The sequence below is a fragment of the Cyanistes caeruleus genome, chromosome 2 (assembly GCF_971803275.1).
Source record: "Cyanistes caeruleus chromosome 2, bCyaCae1.hap1.1, whole genome shotgun sequence".
Taxonomy (NCBI): Eukaryota; Metazoa; Chordata; class Aves; order Passeriformes; family Paridae; genus Cyanistes; species Cyanistes caeruleus.
Window position 1 is genome coordinate 1393284 of NC_141702.1, and position 21929 is coordinate 1415212.

The 21929-nt window shown below is 55.8% G+C and overlaps 2 protein-coding genes across 7 annotated transcripts; both read right to left on the reverse strand.

Annotated features, from left to right (window-relative positions):
• Window positions 1-162: 162 nt before the first annotated feature.
• On the reverse strand, window positions 163-18832 carry DRC1 (dynein regulatory complex subunit 1). 6 transcript variants are annotated; one of them, XM_086875383.1, is made up of 17 exons: window positions 16697-18832; window positions 15923-16016; window positions 14581-14693; window positions 11292-11475; window positions 10295-10432; window positions 9962-10048; window positions 7955-8077; window positions 5899-6038; window positions 5675-5809; window positions 4524-4753; window positions 4196-4359; window positions 3968-4057; window positions 2988-3074; window positions 2702-2871; window positions 1054-1194; window positions 860-970; window positions 163-323 (listed from the first exon to the last, which is right to left on the reverse strand). In XM_086875383.1, exons 1-17 carry the CDS (start codon window positions 17074-17076, stop codon window positions 194-196), a joined length of 2517 nt encoding a protein of 838 aa, XP_086731509.1. In that variant the 5' UTR covers window positions 17077-18832; the 3' UTR covers window positions 163-193. The 6 variants fall into 6 exon arrangements, with proteins under 6 accessions (XP_086731509.1, XP_086731508.1, XP_086731507.1 ...); XM_086875382.1 differs by having other exon boundaries at window positions 163-353; XM_086875381.1 differs by having other exon boundaries at window positions 163-395.
• Window positions 18833-20817: 1985 nt separating this feature from the next.
• LOC147654541 (uncharacterized) lies at window positions 20818-21929 on the reverse strand (the record flags this gene model as incomplete). The annotated part of the gene is made up of 1 exon (XM_086879439.1): window positions 20818-21929. A coding segment is annotated over one exon (1059 nt), but the record flags the coding sequence as incomplete, so codon positions are not given.

Consider the following 21929-nt stretch of genomic DNA (forward strand, 5'->3'; position numbering starts at 1 on the left):
ATTAAAAATAAAAATAAAAAGCAAAATAAAAATAAAAAAAATAAAATTAGAAATAAAATTAAAAATAAAAGTAAAAATAAAAAAATAGAAATAGAAATAGAAAAAGAAATAAAATAGAAATAAAAATAGAAATAGAAATAAAAATAAAAATAGAAATAAAAATATAATACTGATACTAATACTAATACTAATATTAATAATAAAGGTGGTTTTGGTTGTTGTTTTTCTTTCCCCCTGTGGAATTCCAAGCGGTTGGAGCCGTGTTTTCCGAAGGCCGGGATTCCAAGGTTAAAGATAAAAGCGGGAATGAGGAGCTCGGAGTGCTGGGAACAGCGCGGGGGTGGGAAAAATCCCTGATGGAAAAAAACCCCTTCGGCCTCCGGAGCCATCCTGGCCTGGAACTGTGGGAATTGTGTGGGAATTGTGTGGGAATTTTGTGGGAATTTTGTGGGAATTGTGGAGAACTTTGTGAGAATTTTGTGGGAATTTTGTGGGAATTCTGTGGGGAATTTTATAGGAATTTTGTGGGAATTTTGTGGGAATTTTATAGGAATTTTGTGGGAGCCTTGCAGGAATTTTGTGGGAATTTTATGGGGAATTTTGTGGGGAATTCGGGATGGGATTTACGCTTCTACCCCGGAATCCGACGATCCATCCCAAAGTTTCGTGGCCCTTCCCAGAACTCCAAGAATTCCCTGGATCTTTGGGACACCCGGATGTTCTCCCCATTCCCAAACTCCTCCGCACCCGGATCCGGCTTTGGGAACGGTTTATTAACCCCGGCCGGGAATCAGATCCGGGGAAACCCACGCCCGGTTCCCACCCGGAATATCCGGAATATTCTTCCCGGTGTTCTCACTGGCCTTCCGCGGATCCCAGGTATTCCTCCAGCAGAATTCCCAGCTCCGAGTTCTGCCGCTGCAGGGCGGCGGCCTCGGAAAAGAGCTCGGATCTCCGGGTCAGCACTTTGCTGGGAAAAAAAAACTGGGATAAGGCGGGAAAATCCCGGGAAAAGGTGGAATTCTCCCGCTGGGATCGTCCCCGGGCACTCACTGGTATTGCCGGAGCGCGGCTCCCAGCGCATCCCAAAGTTTGAGCGTGGGCTCGGGAATGACAGCGCTCAGGGATTCCCAGTATTCCCCGTCCTTGGAATTGTCCCGGACGTCCTGGATCTCCCTGGGGGGGCCTTCGTCCCTGGGGGCGGGAAAGGAATCCTTGGGATGGGGAGGAGATTCCTGGGATGGGGAGGAGATTCCTGGGATGGGGAGGAAATCCTTGGGATGGGGAGGAAATCTTTGGGAATAGAGAAGAAATCCTTGGGATGGAGAAGAAATTCCTGGGATGGAGAGGAAATCCTTGGGATGGGGAGGAAATCCTTGGGATGGAGAGGAAATTCCTGGGATGGGGAGGAAATCCTTGGGAATAGAGAAGAAATCCTTGGGATGGAGAGGAAATTCCTGGGATGGAGAGAAAATCCTTGGGAATAGAGGACAAATCTTTGGGAATAGAGAGCAAATTTTGGGAATAGAGAACAAATCTTGGGATGGAGAACAAATCCTTGGGAATAGAGGGCAAATCTTTGGGAATAGAGGAGTAATTTTGGGATAGAGAAGAAATCTTTGGGATAGCAAATAAATCCTTGGGAAAAGAGAAGAAATCCTTGGGAATAGAGAACAAATCCCTGGGAAGAGAGAACAAATCCCTGGGAAGAGAGAACAAATCTTTGGGAATAGAGAAGAAATTTTGGGATGGAGAACAAATCCTTGGGATGGAGAAGAAATCGTTGGGAATAGAGAGCAAATTTTGGGAATAGAGGAGAAATCTTGGGGATAGAGAGGAAATCCTTGGGAATGAAGAAGAAATTTTGGGATGGAGAACAAATCCTTGGGATGGAGAACAAATCCTTGGGAATAGAGGGCAAACCTTTGGGAATAGAGGAGAAATTCTGGGAATAGAGAAGAAATCTTTGGGAATAGAGAGAAAATGTTTGGGAATAAAGAACAAATTTTGGGAATAGAGAACAAATCCTTGGGATGGAGAAGAAATCTTTGGGACAGCAAATAAATCCTTGGGAATAGAGAAGAAAATCTTGGAATGAAGAGGAAATTCCTGGGATGGGGAGGAAATTCCTGGGATGGAGAGGAAATCCTTGGGATGGGGAGGAAATCCTTGGGATGGGGAGGAAATTCCTGGGATGGGGAGGAAATTCCTGGGATGGGGAGGAAATCCTTGGGAATAGAGAAGAAATCTTTGGGAATAGAGAGCAAATCCTTGGGATGGAGAAGAAATTCTTGGAATGAAGAAGAAATTCCTGGGATGGAGAACAAATCATTGGGAAGGAGATGAAATCATTGGGATGGAGAAGAAATCCCTGGGAAAAGAGAGAAAATCTTTGGGAATAGAGAAAAAAATCTTGGAATGAAGAAGAAATTCCTGGGATGGAGAAGAAATTTCGGGATGGAGAGCAAATCCTTGGGAATAGAGAAGAAATCCTTGGGAACAGGGAGGAGATCCCTGGGATGGAGAACAAACTCCGGCTTTCCCTCCCTTCCCGGCTCCTGGATCATCTCCCAGCCTCGGGAATCTCCGGATCCATCCCTGGTGGAAGGTTGGGAAGCTCTTTTTCCTCAACCCAGGAATTCCCAGGACATTCCCAGGATCCATCCCGGTGCCCCCAGCCCCGCTCCGTCCCTGTTCCCACCTCAGCTTGGGGAAATCCCGCAGGAATTCCTTCAGGATCCCCAGGATATCGTCCGCTCGGATGGACAGGCCGGGAATGGAATTCCCGGGGGATCGGAGCTCATCCCTCCGGGAATGGGATCCGACATTCCCTTGAGCCGGATCCGTGGGATCTTCCCCTCCCGGGATGTCCTGGAGGGAGAAAAGCCGGATACGGAATTTTCCCATGGGGAAAAATCCTCCTCCCGGGAATTCCCGGGATGCTTTCCCCGAGATTCCTGGGATTTTTCCCGGGCTGCTGATCCCACCTGGCTTTTGGTGGCTTTCTGGGAATCGAAATCCAGGAAATAATCCAGGAGTTTGCGCAGGTCATCCTCGTCCTCGATCCGGAGGGTCTGGAAAAGCGGGAATTCCGTCAGGAATTTTCCGGGAGCGGAGGGAGCCCCTCTGGAAATGCGGGATAAGGGAGGGAGGGAGGGCGGGAGAGCCGGGAATATCCACGGATGGGAAAGTCTGGGAATGGGCTGGAGGAATCCTGGAGGTGCTGAGACCTTTCAGGATGGATCCGGAGCCGGGAATCTGGGAATCCTGGAATGTTCTGGGTGGGAAGGAACCTCAACGCTCAGCAGGGACACCGCCCGTCATCCCGAAACTTGGATATTCCCAGGGATCCGGGGATTCTCTGGGAATTCCAGCCCAGCCGGGAATCCCTTCCCGAGATCCCAAAATCCCAAAATCCCGACCCTGGGGCAGTGGGAGCCGTTCCCTGTCCCGGCATTCCGGGCCCTTTTCCCAAATCCTCCTCTGGCTCTCCTGGATTGGATCCAGCCCCATCCCGACTCCTCACGGGGAAGGAATTTCGGGATCCAGGGGCTTCACTGGGAATTGGGAACTCCAGGAAGGGTTTCCTTTCCCTTTTCCATCCCCAAATTCCATAAAAATCCCTCGGGATGGATCCTGAGTGTCCTCGATCCCAGAATCCCGGAATGGTTTGGGATGGGATCCCTGGATCTTCACTCCCATCCCATTCCAACCCCGGGCTGCTCCAGGCTTTCCTTGGGGATTGATCCCAGGGATTCTCTGGGAATTCCTTCCCAAGCTCCCAGCTCCCCTTTCCCAGTGGGAAGCCATTCCCTGGCTCCTGGCCCTGCGGCCCTTTCCCAAATCCCAGCTCTCCTGCAGCCCCTGGAGCCTCGGGAAGCGGCTCCCAGGATTCCCGGGATCCCTTTTCCCGATCCGGCCGCGCATTCCCGGTGCTGAGATCCCGGGAGATCCGATCCCAGCTCACCTCCAGGAGGGATCGGAGCTGCTGGACGCTGTTCCTGTGTCCCACCACCTCCCGCAGGGGCCTCAGGAGTTTGTTTTCCAACAGGAATTCCTTGGGAGGGAAAAAAAAAAAAAAAAAAAAAAAAAGCCGGGAAGAGCCGCACTGAGCATTCCCAGCCCTGATTCCAAAGGGATTCCCGAAAAAAAAAACAAACCCCGGATGGGGCTGGCTCCCGGATCCCGAGCTCACCGACTCCTCGCTCAGGAGCTCCAGCATTTTCCGGAGGGTTTTCCTGGGAATGTTGGGCTGGCTGGTGACTCTTGGCTCCGAGTTTTCCTGCTTTTCCTTCCTCCCCTCTCCGCCTTTCTTCCTGCTCCTCCTCCCTTCCCGCTCCCTTTTCCCGGATTTGATCCCTGAAAACCCACGGGAAGGAGACAAAAAAAAACCCCAAAAAAACCACCTTTGGATCCCTGGAAAATTCCGGAAGGAGGCTGGAAAATCCCACCCGGAAATCCCAAGGACGGCTTGGGACAGGGGAGGTGAATCCCGAGGAATTTTTTGGGGGGATTTTCCCAACCTTCCAGCAGTTCCGTGGCCACCTGCAGGGCGTCCCGCTTTTCCCGGCGGCCTCCCAGGGGTCCCACGTTCTCCAGGAGTCCCAGCCGCGGCTCTTCCCAGGGAATTCCCAGCTGCTGGACGTGGATGATCCGATCGGCGTCCAGCGCTTGCCGGATCAGCGCCTTGGCCTCCTCCTCGTTGACGATCCAAACCTGCCGGAACCGCTCGGCGCTGCTCTGCGCCAGCTGCCTGCGGGAAAAACCGTTCCCAAAGGGATCCCCCGGGATTCCCGGATTTCTGGTGCTCTGGAGGATCCCCAGAGGGATCCCCTGGGATTCCCGGATTGAGGATCCCCCGAAGGGATTCCATGATTCCCGGATTCCTGATGCTCCGGAGGATCCCTGAAGGGTTTCCATGATTCCCAGATTGAGGATCCCCAAAGGGATCCCGTGGTTCCCGGATTCTGCTCCGGAGGATCTCCAAAGGGATCCCGTGATTCCCGGATTGAGGCTCTCCGGAGGATCCCTGAAGGGATTCTCAGATTCCCAGTGCTCCATAGGATTCCCAAAGGGATCCCATGATTCCCAGATTCCCAATGCTCTGGAGGATCCCCAAAGGGATTCCCAGATTCCTGCCCCGGAGGATCCCCAAAGGGATTCTGTGATTCCCGGATTCTGCTCTGGAGGATCCCTGAAGGGATTCCCAGATTGAGGATCCCCAAAGGGATCCCCTGTGATTCCCGGATTCCCGGCACTTGCTCCAGAGGATCCCCGAAGGGATTCCCGAATTCCCAGATTGAGGATCAACGGAGGGATCCCAAAGGGATTCCTGGATTCCCGGTGCTCCAGAGGATCCTTGGAGGGATTCCGTGATTCCGTGACTGAGGATCCCCGAAGGGATTCCCAGATTCCCACTCCAGAGGATCTCCAAAGGGATTCCATAATTCCCAGATTTCCGCTCCGGAGGGTCCCCTAAGGGATTCCGTGATTCCCAGATTCCCGGCACTCCAGAGGATCCCCGAAGGGATTCCTGGATTCCCAGACTGAGGATCCCCAAAGGGATTCCGTGATTCCTGGATTCCCGGATCCTGCTCTGGAGGATCCCCAAAGGGATTCCCGGATTCCCGGCGCTCCGGAGGATCCACGGGACGCCATTCCAAGAGTTTCCCACCTCATCCGGCTCCGCGTCTCCTGGAACTGCCCCGTGATCCGCTGCAGCTCCCATTCTAGGCTCCGCTTTTCCTCCTGGAATTTCTCCTCCTGCCGGGCCATCCTCTCCCTCAGGAGGCTGAGGCACGTCTGGAACCTGGGGCGGATTTGGGACGGAAATCCGGGATTTGGGAATGCCCCGAGAACCCCTGGGAACGGGGAGGAGATTCCCGGGATGGGTTTTACCGGGTGATTTTCCGCTTCTGCAGGGATCGGAGCGTGGAATTTTCCAGGTCCAGCTGCCGGAGCACGTCCAGGTTGTATTCCAGCTTCACCTGGTTCAGGTGGAACATTCCCTTCATCTGCCGCAGCTTCTTCTCCAGGTACTGGAAAAGAAAAAAACAACAAGCCTGGAATTTAGGGAAAATCCCGGAATTTTTGGATTTGGATTCCTCGGGATTTTTTAAAAAATAAATAAAAAAAGCTGGGATTAAATCCTGGCAGGGCCAAGAGGGTTTTTTTTTCCCTTTTCCAGAGAATCCAGGGGTGAATTCCCAAAATCCCACCTCGGGCAGCAATCAAATTAAATCAAATTAAACAAAATTAATCCAATTAATCCAATTAATGAAATTAATCCACCATCAGTTTAATTCCAGCCTCTCCCAGCTTGGAATTCCCTCCCTAAATCCCGGTTCCGGCTTCCGAGTGTTTTCCTTTCCCACCTGTGGTGGGCACAGGGAATTCCCGCTCCTCCTCCCTATGGAATTCCGGGGTTTTTGGGATGAATTTTGGGATGTTTCACATTTATTTTGGGGGGGAAAAAAATATTCTTAAAATCCCATGGAAAGCTTTCCCTGGGATGGTTTTTCCTTCCCAAACCCTGGAATTTGGAGAGGGAAAATTCTCCCCGGATCTCCTCCCCCTTCCACGGCTCAAGGTTGTTTCTCCAACGTTTCCCTGGGAATGCTGAGCTCCCTCCCAAAACAGCTCCGGGGCGCTGGGAACATCCCACGCTTCCAACTTATCGGGAATTGAGGGTGTGGAGCTGCTGGAGCGAATCCAGGGAATGCCACGGAGCGGCTCCCGGGGCTGGGAGAGCCGGGAATGTGCAGCCGGATCAGGGAAGGATCCCGGGAATCCTGGGAGCCGCTTCCCGAGGCTCCAGGGGCTGCGGGAGAGCTGGGATTTGGGAAAGGGCCGCAGGGCCAGGAGCCAGGGAATGGCTTCCCACTGGGAAAGGGGAGCTGGGAGCTTGGGAAGGAATTCCCAGAGAATCCCTGGGAGCTCTGGTGGTGACCAAGGAATTGGGAATCCTGAATTCCCAGGATTGAGATTGGAATTGGGATTGGAATGGGATGGGATTTAAAATCCCTGGATCCCATCCCGAACCATTCCGGGATTCTGGGATCGAGGACACTCAGGATCCATCCTGAGAGATTTTTATGGAATTCGGGGATGGAAAAGGGAAGGAAGACCCTTCCTGGAGTTGGGAATTCCCAGTGAGGCCCTTGGATCCCGAAATTCCTTCCCGGTGAGGAGTTGGGATGGGGCTGGATCCAATCCCAGAGAGCTGGAGAGGGATTTGGGAAAAGGGCCCAGAATGCCGGGACAGGGAACGGCTCCCACTGCCCCAGGGTCGGGATTTTGGGATCTTGGGAAGGGATTCCCGGCTGGGCTGGAATTCCCAGAGAATCCCTGGGAGCTCCCAAGGAAAGGCGGGATTACCCTGGGATGGCGGGGTTGGAACGGGAAGGGATTGAAGATCCACGGATCCCATCCCAAACCACCCGGGAATTCCCCCTTGGAATTCCTCAGCGCATTCCTGGGAAGGCCCTGCCCATCCCCCTCCTCCAACAGCGGGATTTTTCCTGCTGGGATTTTCCCGAAGCCCTTCCAGCCCCTGGCATTCCCTGACCCTCCCCGGGATCCTTCCTGGCCGCTCCCATCCCGCTTTTCCACCAGCCGCATTCCCGGGATTTGGGAAGCCCAAATCCGCGCTCCCGCTGCCTTTGGAGCAGCTCCCGGCCGGAGCAGGATGCATCCATCGCTCCATGGGAATTCCCAGCGGGAATCTCTTCCGGGAAGCGGCTGCCGGCAATTCCGGGAATTTGGGGGTGGCTCCGTCAGGAATTTCCCGGGAGCTGGAATTCCCGGAGAAGCTGTGGCTGTCCCTGGATCCCTGGGAGCATCCAAGGAAAGGTTGGAGCAGCCTGGGATGTTGGAATGGGATGGGATGTGAGGTCTCTTCCCAGCCGAGTCATTCCAGGATTCCTGGGGGTGATTCTGGGGTTTTTCCCGGCACCTGCACGTCCTGTTCCAGCTGGAATTTCATGCGGTCGTAGCTCTCCACGCTCTCGGCCTGCAGCTCGTTCAGCTGCTGCTCAAACTCCCGCGCCTGCTCCATCCGATGCCGCAGGAATTCCAGCTGCGGGAGCACCCGGAGCCTCAGCCTTGGATATCCAACCTCCTCCAAACTCATCCAATCCCATCCAAACACATCCAAACACATCCAACCTCTTCCAAACACATCCAAACACATCCAACCTCTTCCAACCTCATCCCATCTCATCCCACCTCATCCAACCTCATCCAATCCCATCCAACCCCATCCAATCCCATCCAACCTCATCCAATCCCATTCCAACCCCATCCAAACACATCCAACCTCATCCCATCTCATCCCACCTCATCCAACCCCATCCAATCCCATCCAATCCCCGCCAATCCCATCCAACCCCATCCAAACACATCCAACCTCATCCCATCTCATCCCACCTCATCCAACCTCATCCAATCCCATCCAACCTCATCCAATCCCAGCCAATCCCATCCAACCTCATCCAATCCCAGCCAATCCCGTCCAACCTCATCCAATCCCATCCAATCCCATCCAACCTCATCCAACCCCATCCAATCCCATCCAATCCCAGCCCACATCATCCAACCCCATCCAACCTCATCCAACTGAGTCCCACCTCATCCAATGCCATCCAACAGAATCCAACTGAGTCCAAATCCATCCCATTCCACCTCATCCCACTATATCCAACCCCATCCAACCCCAACCAAACCCATCCCACCGCATCCAATATCATCCAATGTCATCCAACCGAATCCAATGTCATCCAACCTCTTCCAATCCCATCCAACCTCATCCAAACCCATCCAACCTCTTCCAAACCTCATCTGGTCTCATCCAACCGCATCCAAACCCATCCAATCCCAGCCCATCCCACCTTATCTCACCTCACCAACCTCATCCCACCTCATCCCACCTCATCCAACCCCATCCAACCCCATCCCACCTCATCCAACCCCGTCCAATCCCATCCAACCCCATCCCACCTCATCCAACCCCATCCCACCTCATCCAACCCCATCCCACCTCATCCAACCCCATCCCACCTCATTCCGACTCATCCAAACCCAACCCATCTCATCCCACCCCATCCAACCTCATCCAACCCCATCCCACCTCATCCAATCTCATCCAACAGAATCCAACTGCATCCAACCTCATCCAATCCCAGCCCATCCCACCTTATCCCATCTCATCCAAACCCATCCAATGTCATCCAACCTCTTCCAAACACATCCAACCTCATCCCATCTCATCCAACCCTGTCCAAACCCATCCCATCTCATCCCACCCCATCCCACCCCATCCAACCTCATCCAATCCCATCCAATCCCATCCAATCCCATCCAACCTCATCCAAACCCATCATCCCATCTCATCCCAGCCCATCCAACCTCACCCAACCTCATTCCACCTTTTCCAATCCCATCCCATCCCATCCCATCCCATCCCATCCCATCCCATCCCATCCCAACCCTCCCCATCCCGTTCCCACACCAATCCCAGGAATTCCAGCTCCCTCCCGTCGCCCCGCAGGGCAGAGCCGATCCCGACATTCCAAGCCGATCCCGACATTCCAAGCCGATCCCGACATTCCAAGCCGATCCCGGCATTCCAAGCCGGGCCCAGGCAGGGAAGGGGTTGGGAATGGGGCTGGAGCTGGGAAAGGAGCTCAGCCTGGAGAAAAGGAGGCTCCAGAGGGATCTTTCCCCCTCTGGAATTCCCGGAAAAGCCAGGACAATAGGGAAAGTGCCAGGGGAGGTTTTCTTGGATATCGGGAACAATTCCCAACATCCAGGGGTTTTCCAGCCGGGGCACGGTGGAGCCCCCATTCCCAATGGGATTGGAATCCACGTGGATTTGACCCTTTGGAGATGGGAACGGTCGGACTGGGCGATCCCAGAGGGTTTTTCCGGCCCCAGCGATTCCCAAAATTCCTGTGGGATTCACCTCCTGTTCGTTGTGGGCCCGGATGGCCTCGTTCCACCTTTTCCGGTTGTTGGCCAGCATTTCCCGGCGCTCCTCCTCAAAGGTTTTCTGCGGGAGAGAGGGAAATTCCAGCCTGGGATCCCGGGAAAACGGCAACAGCAGCTCCCAGAGTCATTCCAGAGTCATTCCCAACCCCTCGGAGCTCCGCTTTCCCGCCTCATCCAGACGGATTTCATCCCAGCACCGCAATTCCGAGGATTTTTGGGATTTTTTTTTTCTTTTTCCCCATAAAGATCGGGAGAAGCGGAGAGGGGGCTTTTCCCGCTTTTCCCGGTTTTCCCGGGAATTGGTCACCTCAATCTGCCGGAGGTGGTGCCGGTAGGTCCTGAGCATGTTCCGGGTCTGCTCTTCCATCCTCTCCAGGAGCAGCCGGATCTCCTCCGCCTGCTCCTTCAGGGCCTGCTCGTACTGCTCATCCCTGGCCTGCAGCTCCTGGGAAAAACAGGGAATGGCAGCCTGGAATCAGCCGGAATTCAGCGGGAATCCTCAGGGAAAGGGCAGGACACGGAATGATCCTGGAGTGGTTGGGAGGAGACCTCAAGGATCGGCCCAGTCAAATCCTAATCCCGATCCCAGGGTGATCCGGCCTTTCCTGGGGATTCATCCCAGGGATTCTCTGGGAATTCCTTCCCAAGCTCCCAGCTCCCCTTTCCCAGTGGGAAGCCATTCCCTGGCTCCTGGCCCTGCGGCCCTTTCCCAAATCCCAGCTCTCCCGCAGCCCCTGGAGCCTCGGGAAGCGGCTCCCAGGATTCCCGGGATCCTTCCCCGATCCGGCCGCACATTCCCGGCTCTCCCAGACCGGGATTGGATCCAGCCCCATCCCGACTTCTCCTGGAGAAGGAATTTCAGGATCCGGGGGCTTCACTGGGAATCTCAGGACTCCAGGAAGGGTCTCCCTTCCCTTTCCCATCCCTGAATTCCATAAAAATCCCTCGGGGTGGATCCTGAGTGTCCTCGATCCCAGAATCCCAAAATTATTTGGATGGGATCCCTGGATTTTAAATCCCATCCCAATTTCAATCCAAATCCCAATCCTAGGTGGCTCCAGCCTTTCCTTGGGCGCTCCCAGGGATTCTCTGGGAATTCCTTCCCGAGCTCCCAGCTCCCCTTTCCCAGTGGGAAGCCATTCCCTGGCTCCTGGCCCTGCGGCCCTTTCCCAAATCCCAGCTCTCCCGCAGCCCCTGGAGCCTCGGGAAGCGGCTCCCAGGATTCCCGGGATCCCTTTTCCCGATCCGGCTGTACATTCCTGGCTCTCCCAGCCCCGGGAGCGGCTCCGGCTGTTCCCGGGTACCTGCCGGAGCTCTTGGATCAGCTGGTTCTTCTCGGCCAGGAGCTGCTGGCACTGCTCCTGCTGCTGCTCCAGCAATTCCCACAATTCCTGCGGCACCTTCAGCTCCTCGGCCGAGCCCCACCTGGAGTTGATCTCCGCCAACTTTTCCGCGCCGCGCTTGGCCTCCGTCTCCAGCTTTTCCAGCCTGCGGGAAGCCAGGGAATGGCGGAGCTGGGATAGGGCTGGAGTTGCTCCATGCCTGGGGTGTTTCTATTCCCTAAATCCCTTCCCGGAATCCTTTCCAGTCCCTAAATCCCTTCCCGGAATCCCTTTCCTTCCCTGAATCCGTTATGTAAATCCTTTCCCTAAATACTTTCCCTAAATTCCTTCCCTTCCATAAATTCGCTCCTTAAATCCCTTCCCTAAATCCCTTCCCTAAATCCCTTTCCTTCCCTGAATTCTTTCCCTGAATCTGTTCCCTGAATCCCTTCCCTAAATTCCTTCTCCTTCCCTAAATCCCTTCCCAGAATCCCTTCCTGAAATCCCAAATTCCCTCCCGTAAATCCATTTCCTTCCCTAAATCCCTTCCCTAAATCCCTTCATCCCTTCCCTGAATCCCTTCCATTCCCTAAATTTCTTTTCTTCCCAGAATCCCTTCCCTGAATCCGTTTCTTTCCCTGAATCCCTTCCCTAAATCCCTTCTCCTTCCCTAAATCCCTTCCCTGAATCCCTTCCCTAAATTCCTTCTTTCCTTGAATCCTTTCCCTAAATCCCTTCCCTAAATCCCTGAATCCCTTCCCTAAATCCCAGAATCCCTTCCCTGAATCCTTTCCCTAAATCCTTTTCCTTCCCTAAATCCCTTCCCTAAATCCCCAAATCCCTTCCCTGAATCCCTTCTGTTCCCTAAATTTCTTTTCTTCCCAGAATCCCTTCCCTGAATCCTTTCCCTAAATCCTTTTCCTTCCCTAAATCCCAAAATCCCTTCCCGAAATCCCAAAATCCCTTCCCTAAACCCCCCCCCCTGAATCCCTTCCCTAAATTGCTTCTCCTTTCCTTGAATCCGTTCCCAGAATCCCTTCCCGAAATCCCAAAATCCCTTCCCGGAATCCCTTCCATTCCCTAAATCCCTTCCCAACACCCCTTCCCTACATCCCTTTCCTTCCCAGCATCCGTTCCCGAAATCCTTTCCCTAAATTCCTTCCCTTCCATAAATTCCTTCCCGGAATCCCTTCCTTAAATCCCTTCCCTAAATCCCTTTCCTTCCCTAAATCCCTTCCCTGAATCCCTTCCCTAAATTCCTTCTTTCCTTGAACCCTTTCCCTAAATCCCTTCCCTAAATCCCTGAATCCCTTCCCTAAATCCCTAAATCCCTTCCCTGAATCCCTTCCATTCCCTAAATTTCTTTTCTTCCCAGAATCCCTTCCCTGAATCATTTCCCTAAATCCTTTTCCTTCCCTAAATCCCTTCCCAAAATCCCAAAATCCCTTCCCGAAATCCCAAAATCCCTTCCCTAAACCCCCTCCCTGAATCCCTTCCCTAAATTCCTTCTCCTTTCCCTGAATCCTTTCCCTAAATCCTTTCCCTTCCCTAAATCCCTTCTCTAAATCCCAAAATCCCTTCCCTGAATCCCTTCCTGGAATCCCTTCTCCTTCCCTAAATCCCAAAGTCCCTTCCCAAAATCCGTTTCCTTCCCTAAATCCATTCCCTAAATCCCTTCCCAACACCCCTTCCCTACATCCCTTTCCTTCCCAGCATCCCTTCCCTAAATCCTTTCCCTAAATCCCTTCTCCTTCCCGAAATCCCTTCCCGGAATCCCTTCCTGAAATCCTTTCCTTCCCTAAATCCTTTCCCAACACCCTTTCCCTAAATTCCTTCTCCTCCCCTAAATCCCTTCCTGGAATCCGTTCTCTAAATCCCAAAATCCCTTCCCTAAATCGCTTCCCTAAATTCCTTCTCCTTCCCTTGAATCCCTTCCCTAAATCCCAAAATCCCTTCCCTGAATCCCTTCCCGAAATCCTTTCCCTAAATTCCTTCCCGGAATCCCTTCCCTATATCCCTTTCCTAAATTCCTTCCCAGAATCCCTTCCCTAAATCCCAAAATCCCTTCCCAGATTCCCTTCCCTTCCCAGAACCTCTTCCCAAAATCCCATCCCAGAATCCCTTCCCGAATCCCTTCCCGGATTCCCTTCCCTTCCCGGAATCCCTTCCCGGAATCCCTTCCCGGAATTCCATCCCGGAATCCCCGTTTGGGATGAAGGTCTGGAGCAGCCCAGGGAATCCGGCCATTCCCGGAGCATCTCCGGGAAATTCCTGCCGGAGCCACCCCCAAATTCCCGGAATTGCCGGCAGCCGCTTCCCGGAGGAGATTCCCGCTGGGAATTCCCATGGAGCGGGGAATTCCCATCCTGCTCCAGCTGGGAGCTGCTCCAAAGGCAGCGGGAGCGCGGATTTGGGCTTGCCAAATCCCGGGAATGTGGCTGGTGGAAAAGCGGGATGGGAGCGGCCAGGAAGGATCCCGGGGAGGGTCAGGGAATGCCAGGGGCTGGAAGGGCTTCGGGAAAATCCCAGCAGGAAAAATCCCGCTGTGGGAGGAGGGGGATGGGCAGGGCCTTCCCAGGAATGCGCTGAGGAATTCCAAGGGGGAATTCCCGGGTGGTTTGGGATGGGATCTGTGGATCTTCAATTCCTTCCCGTTCCAACCCCGCCATCCCAGGGTGATCCCGCCTTTCCTTGGGAGCTCCCAGGGATTCTCTGGGAATTCCAGCCCAGCCGGGAATCCCTTCCCAAGATCCCAAAATCCCGACCCTGGGGCAGTGGGAGCCGTTCCCTGTCCCGGCATTCCGGGCCCTTTTCCCAAATCCCTCTCCGGCTCTCCTGGATTGGATCCAGCCCCATCCCGACTCCTCGCTGGGAAGGAATTTCGGGATCCAGGGGCTTCACTGGGAATTGGGGACTCCAGGAAGGGTCTCCCTTCCCTTTTCCATCCCTGAATTCCATAAAAATCCCTTGGGATGGATCCTGAGTGTCCTCAATCCCAGAATCCCGGAATGGTTTGGGATAGGATCCATGGATTTCCAATCCCATCCCATTCCAACCCCGCCATTCCAGAGGGTTCCACCCTTTCCTGGGGCACTCCCAGGGATTCTCCGGGAATTCCTTCCCGAGCTCCCAGCCCCAGCTCCCCTTTCCCAGTGGGAATCCATTCCCTGACTCCCGGCCCTTCCCCAAATCCCAGCCGAAATCCCAAATCCCGAAATCTCCCACGGGAACCCGGCGGCGTTCCCAAACTCCCGGCCCCATTCCCGCTCACCTCCTCAGCTTCTCCGGGCCCTCCTTTTCCCGCCTCCGCCATTCCCGGAGATCGGATTCCACCTGGACGTTGGTCACCAGCTGCGTCCCGTGGAACAGGAGCTTGGCCAGGACCTGCCGGGAATTCCGCCTTGGAATGCGCCAATCCCGGATCCTCCCCGTCCCCGGGATGGGCGGGAACCCAATCCCAAGGATCCAGCTGGAATCCCCGTCCCTGGGAGCTCCTCTCCCGGTTTTTGGCCCGTCGAGGAGGAAAGTTTGGGATGAGGAGGGATCCGAGGGGAAATTCCTTTCGGATCCCGAATCCCGATCCTGGAGTTTCTCTCCTGGATTTTTGTCCCGCCGAGGATCCAAACAAGGGATCGGGGATGGATCCCAGAGGAAATTCCTGGCAGACCCCAAATCCCAGAAGGAAAACAGGGATCGGGGATGGATCCCAGAGGAAATTCCCGTCAGATCCCAAATCCCAGGAGGAAAACAGGGATCGAGGATGGATCCAAGAGGGAATTCCCATCGGATCCCAAATCCCAGGAGGAAAACAGGGATCGGGGAGGGATTCCAGAGGAAATTCCTGGCGGATCCCAAATCCCAGGAGGAAAAGAGGGATCGGGGAGGGATTCCAGAGGAAATTCCTGGCGGATCCCAAATCCCAGAAGGAAAACAGGGATCGGGGATGGATCCAAGAGGAAATTCCCATTGGATCCCAAATCCCAGGAGGAAAACAGGGATCGGGGATGGATCCAAGAGGAAATTCCCATCGGATCCCAAATCCCAGGAGGAAAACAGGGATCGAGGATGGATCCAAGAGGAAATTCCCATCGGATCCCAAATCCCAGGAGGAAAAGAGGGATCGAGGAGGGATCCAAGAGGAAATTCCTGTCGGATCCCAAATCCCAGGAGGAAAACAGGGATCGGGGATGGATCCAAGAGGGAATTCCCATCGGATCCCGAATCCCGATCCTGGAGTTTCTCTCCTGGATTTTTGTCCCGCCGAGGGTCCAAACAAGGGATCGAGGATGAATCCAAGAGGAAATTCCCATTGGATCCCAAATCCCAGGAAGAAAACAGGGATTGAGGATGGATCCAAGAGGAAATTCCCATTGGATCCCAATGATCCAGCTCAAATCCTGGTGCTGGGGAGTTTCTTTCCTGGATTTTTGTCCCACCGAGGATCCAAACAAGGGATAAAGCCGGATCCAAGAGGAAATTCCCATCGGATCCTGAGGATCCAGCCCCGATCCCAGTCCTGGGGAATTCCTCTCCCGATTATTTTTTATGTCCATAAAGGAGGAAAACGAGGGATAAGGAGGGATCCAGGAGGAGATTCCCGTTTTTTTCCTCACCTTCCCGGTCTCCTGGATCAGCTTCAGGCTCTTCCTCTCCTCTTCCTTCTCCTCCTCCTCCTCCTCCTGCTCCACCTTCTCCCCAAGGGCTTCCCTGGCAGGAAAACAAGGAAAAATGGGAATATTTCCCACTTTTTTGGGGGGGTAAACAGGGAAAAGTGGGAATATTTCCCACGGGTTTTTTTTAGGAAAACAGGGAAAAGTGGGAATATTTCCCACCCCAACCTCTCCCCAATGCTCAGGAAGGGCCTGGATCCCATCCCAGTGCAGAACGCCAGGATCTCTCTCCGTGGGGAGGGGGGTTCCCAGTTCTCCTCACCGGTTCCCCCGGTTCCCTCACCGGCCCAGTTCCCCTCACTGGCCCGGTTCCCCTCACCGGCCCGGTTCCTCTCTTTGGCCCGGTTCTCCTCTCTGGCCCAGTTCCCCTCGCTGTCCCGGTTCCCCTCACTGGCCCAGTTCCTCTCACCGGCCCGGTTCTCCTCACCAGCCCAGTTCTCACTGGCCCGGTTCCCCCGTTTCTCACTGGTTCCTCTCACCATCCCGGTTCCTCTCACCAGCCCGGTTCTTCTCACCATTCTGGTTCCTCTCACCGGCCCGGTTCTCCTCACTGGGAGACCAGTTCCCCTCACGGTCCCGGTTCCCCTGTCCCGGTTCCCCTCATCGACCGGGTTCCCCTCTCTGGCCCGGTTCTCCTCACCGTCCCGGTTCCCCTCACTGTCCCGGTTCCTCTCACGGTCCCGGTTCCCCTCACAGTCCCGGTTCCCCGTCCCTCACCGGCGCCGGGCATCGAGGCGGTTCCGGCGGGCGGCGATTCGCTGCTGCCGCTCCCAATCCGCCCCGGACTCGGGTTCGGGCCCGGGATCAGCCCCGGGTTCGGGCTCGGGATCAGCCCCAGGTTCGGGCTCGGGATCAGCCCCGGGTTCGGGCTCGGGATCAGCCCCGGGTTCGGGATCAGCCCCGGGAACGGGGTCAGCCCTGGGACCGGGATCAGCCCCGGGACCGGGATCAGCCCCGGGACCGGGATCAGCCCGGGGATCGGGTTCGGGATCGGGATGAGGTTCTGGATGAGGTTCGGGACGAGGCTCGGGATGAGGTTCGGGCTCTGCCGGTTCCAGCTGCACTCCCGGGGCTGCCCCGCTCTCCCCCTGCTCCATGGGGGCACCTGAGCGCAGGTGAGCGCCCGCTACAGCGCATGCGCGGCTCCCGTTGCCATGGAAACGGGGGATGCTCCGCGCTCACTGCGCATGCACTGAGCCAAGAGCGTTCCTCGTTGCTAAGCAACACGCGGGGGCGTTACTGGAGCGCTGCTGCGCATGCGCAGATACAAAAGCGTCGCTCGTTGCTAAGTAACACGACATGGGTGTGGCCTGAGCGATGCTGCGCATGCGCGATGGCTCTTCCCGTTGCTTGGCAACGGCGGGAGCATCATGGACGCCTCCCCTCCCCACCTTTTCCCTATTTTCCCAAATCCCGACGCGTTTTCGTGGGAAACACCGGGAAAAACGGCACCGGGAGAGCTCCTCCCGCTTTTTCCCGCTGGGATCCAACCGAAAGGAGCGGGGGCTGGAATGTGGGGAGGCGCTGGGATGGGAATCCCAGGGATTTCTATGGCTGCTCCGTCCCTGGAAGCTTCCAATAAAAAGTTGGAGCAGCCTGGGATAGTGGGAATTGTGTGACCGCTGATGGGATGGGATGGGATGGGATGGGATGGGATGGGATGGGATTGAAGGTCTCTTCCCAAAATCAGTCCGGCATTCCAAGTTAAAGAACACTCAGGATCCGTCCCGAGGGATTTTTATGGAATTCAGGGATGGAAAAGGGAAGGGAGACCCTTCCTGGAGTTCCCAATTCCCAGCGAAGCCCCTGGATCTCGAAATTCCTTCTCCAGGAGGAGTCGGGATGGGGCTGGATCCAATCCCGGTCTGGGAGAGCCGGGAATGTGCAGCCGGATCGGGAAAAGGGATCCCGGGAATCCTGGGAGCCGCTTCCCGAGGCTCCAGGGGCTGCGGGAGAGCTGGGATTTGGGAAAGGGCCGCAGGGCCAGGAGCCAGGGAATGGCTTCCCACTGGGAAAGGGGAGCTGGGAGCTTGGGAAGGAATTCCCGGAGAATCCCTGGGATCAATTCCCAGGACGGGGATCCCTCTCCCCATTCCCATTCCCGGGATTTTCCAGCCTCCTCCGGCTCCGGGCCCATCCCTTGATCCCCACGGCCAGCTCCAGGATTCCTGGGAATTCCATGAATTCCATGAAAGGCCGGGAAAGGAGCTCTCAGCGTTCCCGGGCCTCTCCCGCCTCCGGGATGCGGGAACGGCGGCGTTGCCATGGGGTTGCCATGGAATTTGTATCCACGGTTTCCATGGAAATGGCAGGAGGCTGGGAATGGGATGGGATGGGGGGATGGGGGGGAGCCCCCACATGGAAAAAATTCCAGGCCTTTCCCGGCCTCAGCTTCCCCCAAATCCCGCTTTTTTCCCTTCCTGGAGATCCCAGGGAATTTTTTCCTTTCCCAGGGAATTCCGCATCCCCGACGGGGCCGCTTTGGGATGGAGGAGGAGCGGGAATATCCCGGGCAGGGATAAATTCCCGCTGGATTTTTTTGGGATATCCCATTCCCTTGGGAAAAAAAAAAATCCCGAAGGATTCCATCCAGGAATTCCCGAGACGGGGTGGGGGGGAAAAACCCGGGATGATCCCACGGATGAGGAAAACCGGGAGAATCCCGCCGGGATCGCCCTGAGCCCTTTCCAGCCTCATTCCCAAATCTTTCCCAGGATTTTCCTTCCTTGAGGGGGGTGGGAAAAAAAAATAAATTCCCACTTCCCTAAAAACCCGTTGGGAAGGGGAAACGATCCAAGTTAAACCATGGAATCCTCCGCGGGGTTCTGAGGGCCGGGAAGCCCCGAATTCCTTGGAATTCTGAGCTGGGGACGGGGGGGGGAGGGTTTGGAATTCCGGCTGGAATTTTTCTCTCCCGGTTTTCCTGAAGATGGCAGCAAGCGCCCGCGGAATTCCCGGCGCTGGGAACGGCTCCCTCCCAACCTCGGGAAGCGGCTCCAACTTCTCCCGCTCCCAAATCCCGGCCGGATCCCTCCTCCAACAATTCCCTTGGAAAAAGTGAGTTCGTTATCCCGTTTTTTTTTTTTTTTTAGAGTTTTGCGGTGGTTGTTTTTTTGTTTTTTTTTTGTTTTGTTTTTTTTGGGGGGGTGGAATCCAAAATTCCAAAAAATTGGAATTCCAAGCGCCAACGAATCCCGGCGGGGCTGTGATTCCCGGCTCTCCGTTTCCAATGGAAAAGCGGGAATTCGGGAAGCGCGCGGGGGTGGTGGTGGGGGGGAGCGGCGGTTTCCCGGGAGCCGTTCCCGGAGCGACGGGAATCGCCTCTGGAAAAGCTGGAAAAGGGAGCATGGGATGGCTCCGCCGCCTCCTCAGCCAGCTCTCCTGTGAGGATCCGCCGGGAATGGGGTTCGGGATTCGGGGTTCGGGGTTCCCGGGATTGGGGATTGGGGATGGAAGCGCCGTTTTCCCCAGGATTTCCTCCCCAAACTTGTGGGAATGAGGTTGGGAAAGGGCCGGGGTGAGCGCGGCTCCTTCCCAACCGCCCCGAGATTCCCAGCGGGAATTTTCGGGGATCCTCTCCCCCACACCCCACACACAGCCCGGGAGATTCCCGGCCTGGCGGATCCCCCCGGATCCCCCCGGATCCCTCCGGATCCCGGAGCGTGGGAATTGCGCATCTCCTCCTGTGGGGGAGGCGCTGCCGGAGCTCGGGAATTGCTGCCGGGGATGGGAATGAGAATCCGGGGGGGGGATCTGGGGATCCGCTATGGGATCCACTCGGGGACCCCGGAATCCGCTCAGGGATCTGCTCCGGGATCCAGGATCTACTATGGGATCCACTACGGGATCTGCCCAGGGAGCCGGGGATCAGCTCAGGGGTCTGGGGATCTGCTCAAGGATCCACCCGGGGACCCAGGGATCTGCTCCGGGATCCGGGGATCCGCTCTGGGATCTGGGGATCCTCTCGGGGATCAGCTCAGGGGTCTGGGGATCTGCTCAAGGATCCACCCGGGGACCCAGGGATCTGCTCCGGGATCCGGGGATCCGCTCTGGGATCTGGGGATCCTCTCGGGGATCAGCTCAGGGGTCTGGGGATCTGCTCAAGGATCCACCCGGGGACCCAGGGATCTGCTCCGGGATCCAGGGATCCGCTCTGGGATCTGGGGATCCGCTCAGGGATCAGCTCAGGGGTCTGGGGATCTGCTCAAGGATCCACTCGAGGACCCAGGGATCTGCTCCGGGATCCGGGGATCCGCTCTGGGATCTGGGGATCCCCTCGGGGATCAGCTCAGGGGTCTGGGGATCTGCTCAAGGATCCACCCGGGGACCCAGGGATCTGCTCCAGGATCCGGGGATCCGCTCTGGGATCTGGGGATCCCCTCGGGGATCAGCTCAGGGGTCTGGGGATCTGCTCAAGGATCCACCCGGGGACCCAGGGATCTGCTCCGGGATCCGGGGATCCGCTCTGGGATCTGGGGATCCCCTCGGGGATCAGCTCAGGGGTCTGGGGATCTGCTCAAGGATCCACCCGGGGACCCAGGGATCTGCTCCGGGATCCGGGGATCCGCTCTGGGATCTGGGGATCCCCTCGGGGATCAGCTCAGGGGTCTGGGGATCTGATGAAGGATCCACTCGGGGACCCAGGGATCTGCTCCGGGATCCGGGGATCCGTTACGGGATCAGCTCCGGGACCAGGAATGTCGGGATCCTCGGCCTCTTCCTCTTCCCTTTTTTTCTGCCGCTTCCTCAAACGGGCTCTCCGTGATCCCAACATTCCCGGGATCCTTTCCGGGATCCTTCCCGGGATCCATCCCGAGGGAAAACTCGGCGGAACCAGCAGGATTTTCCATGGAAAAATTTTTTTCGGGAATTTTTTCTTCCCCCCTGCCGGTTATCCCGGTTTTTCCGCCTTCCTGGGTGGAGGAACTGCCGGATATCCCACCCGGAAAATTCCCGGATTTCCGGGAAAAAGCCAAAAGGATTCCGGCCCTTGGAAAAGCTGGAGGTTGGGATTGGCTTCCGGCAGCCGGGAATTCCCACCTGGAGCACCCCCGAGATTCCCAAATCCTTCCCGATTCCATTCCCGGGATGTCCCTGGGACATTCCCGCATCCCCCGGGGCTTCCCCGATCCCGACATTCCCTGGATATCCCCATCCCGGTGATCCGCATCGCCCTTGGAATCCCTGGAATGCCCCAAGGGATCCCAAACGTTCCCAATTCCCTTCTCCGGGAAAATTCCGGCAGATCCCGGGTGATTCCCGGCGCTCGGAATTCCCGAATTCCCGAACTTTCCACCTCCTCCCAGCCCGGGAGCTCATCCCGCTTTTCCCAGCTGCCCGGAATTTTGGGAAGCGGCTCCCGCTCCCATTCCCGAGGCTTTTCCCGAGGCTGGGATCGGATCCCGGCTGGATCCCGCGGGATCCAGCCCAACTCCGGGATCCCCTCACCCAGCACGGGGCTTCGGGAATGCGGATCCCAGGGAATCCCTTGGAAAACTCCGGAGTCGGGCCCCAAAAAAATCCCTCCCGGCAAAAATCCCGGGATTTCCCGGCGGGAAAAGTGGGAAGCACCAGGAAGGAGCCTTGGATGGGGCTGGGATGGCTCCGGAGGGAAGGAAGAGCTACAGGGAAAACGGGATACAGGTGGAAAACGGGATACAGGGAAAATGGGATACAGGGAAAACGGGATACAGGTGGTGATGGGAAAACGGGATGCAGGGAAAACGGGAAAATGGGAATACGGGTGGAAAATGGGATACAGGTGGTGATGGGAGCAGGGAAAAGTGGGATTCAGGGAAAACGGGAAGCTGGGAAAATGGGATAAAGGGAAAACGGGATACAGGTGGAAAATGGGATACAGGTGGAAAATGGGATACAGGGAAAACGGGAAAATAGGATACAGGTGGAAAATGGGATGAAAGAGGAGATGGGAAGCAGGGAAAAGTGGGAT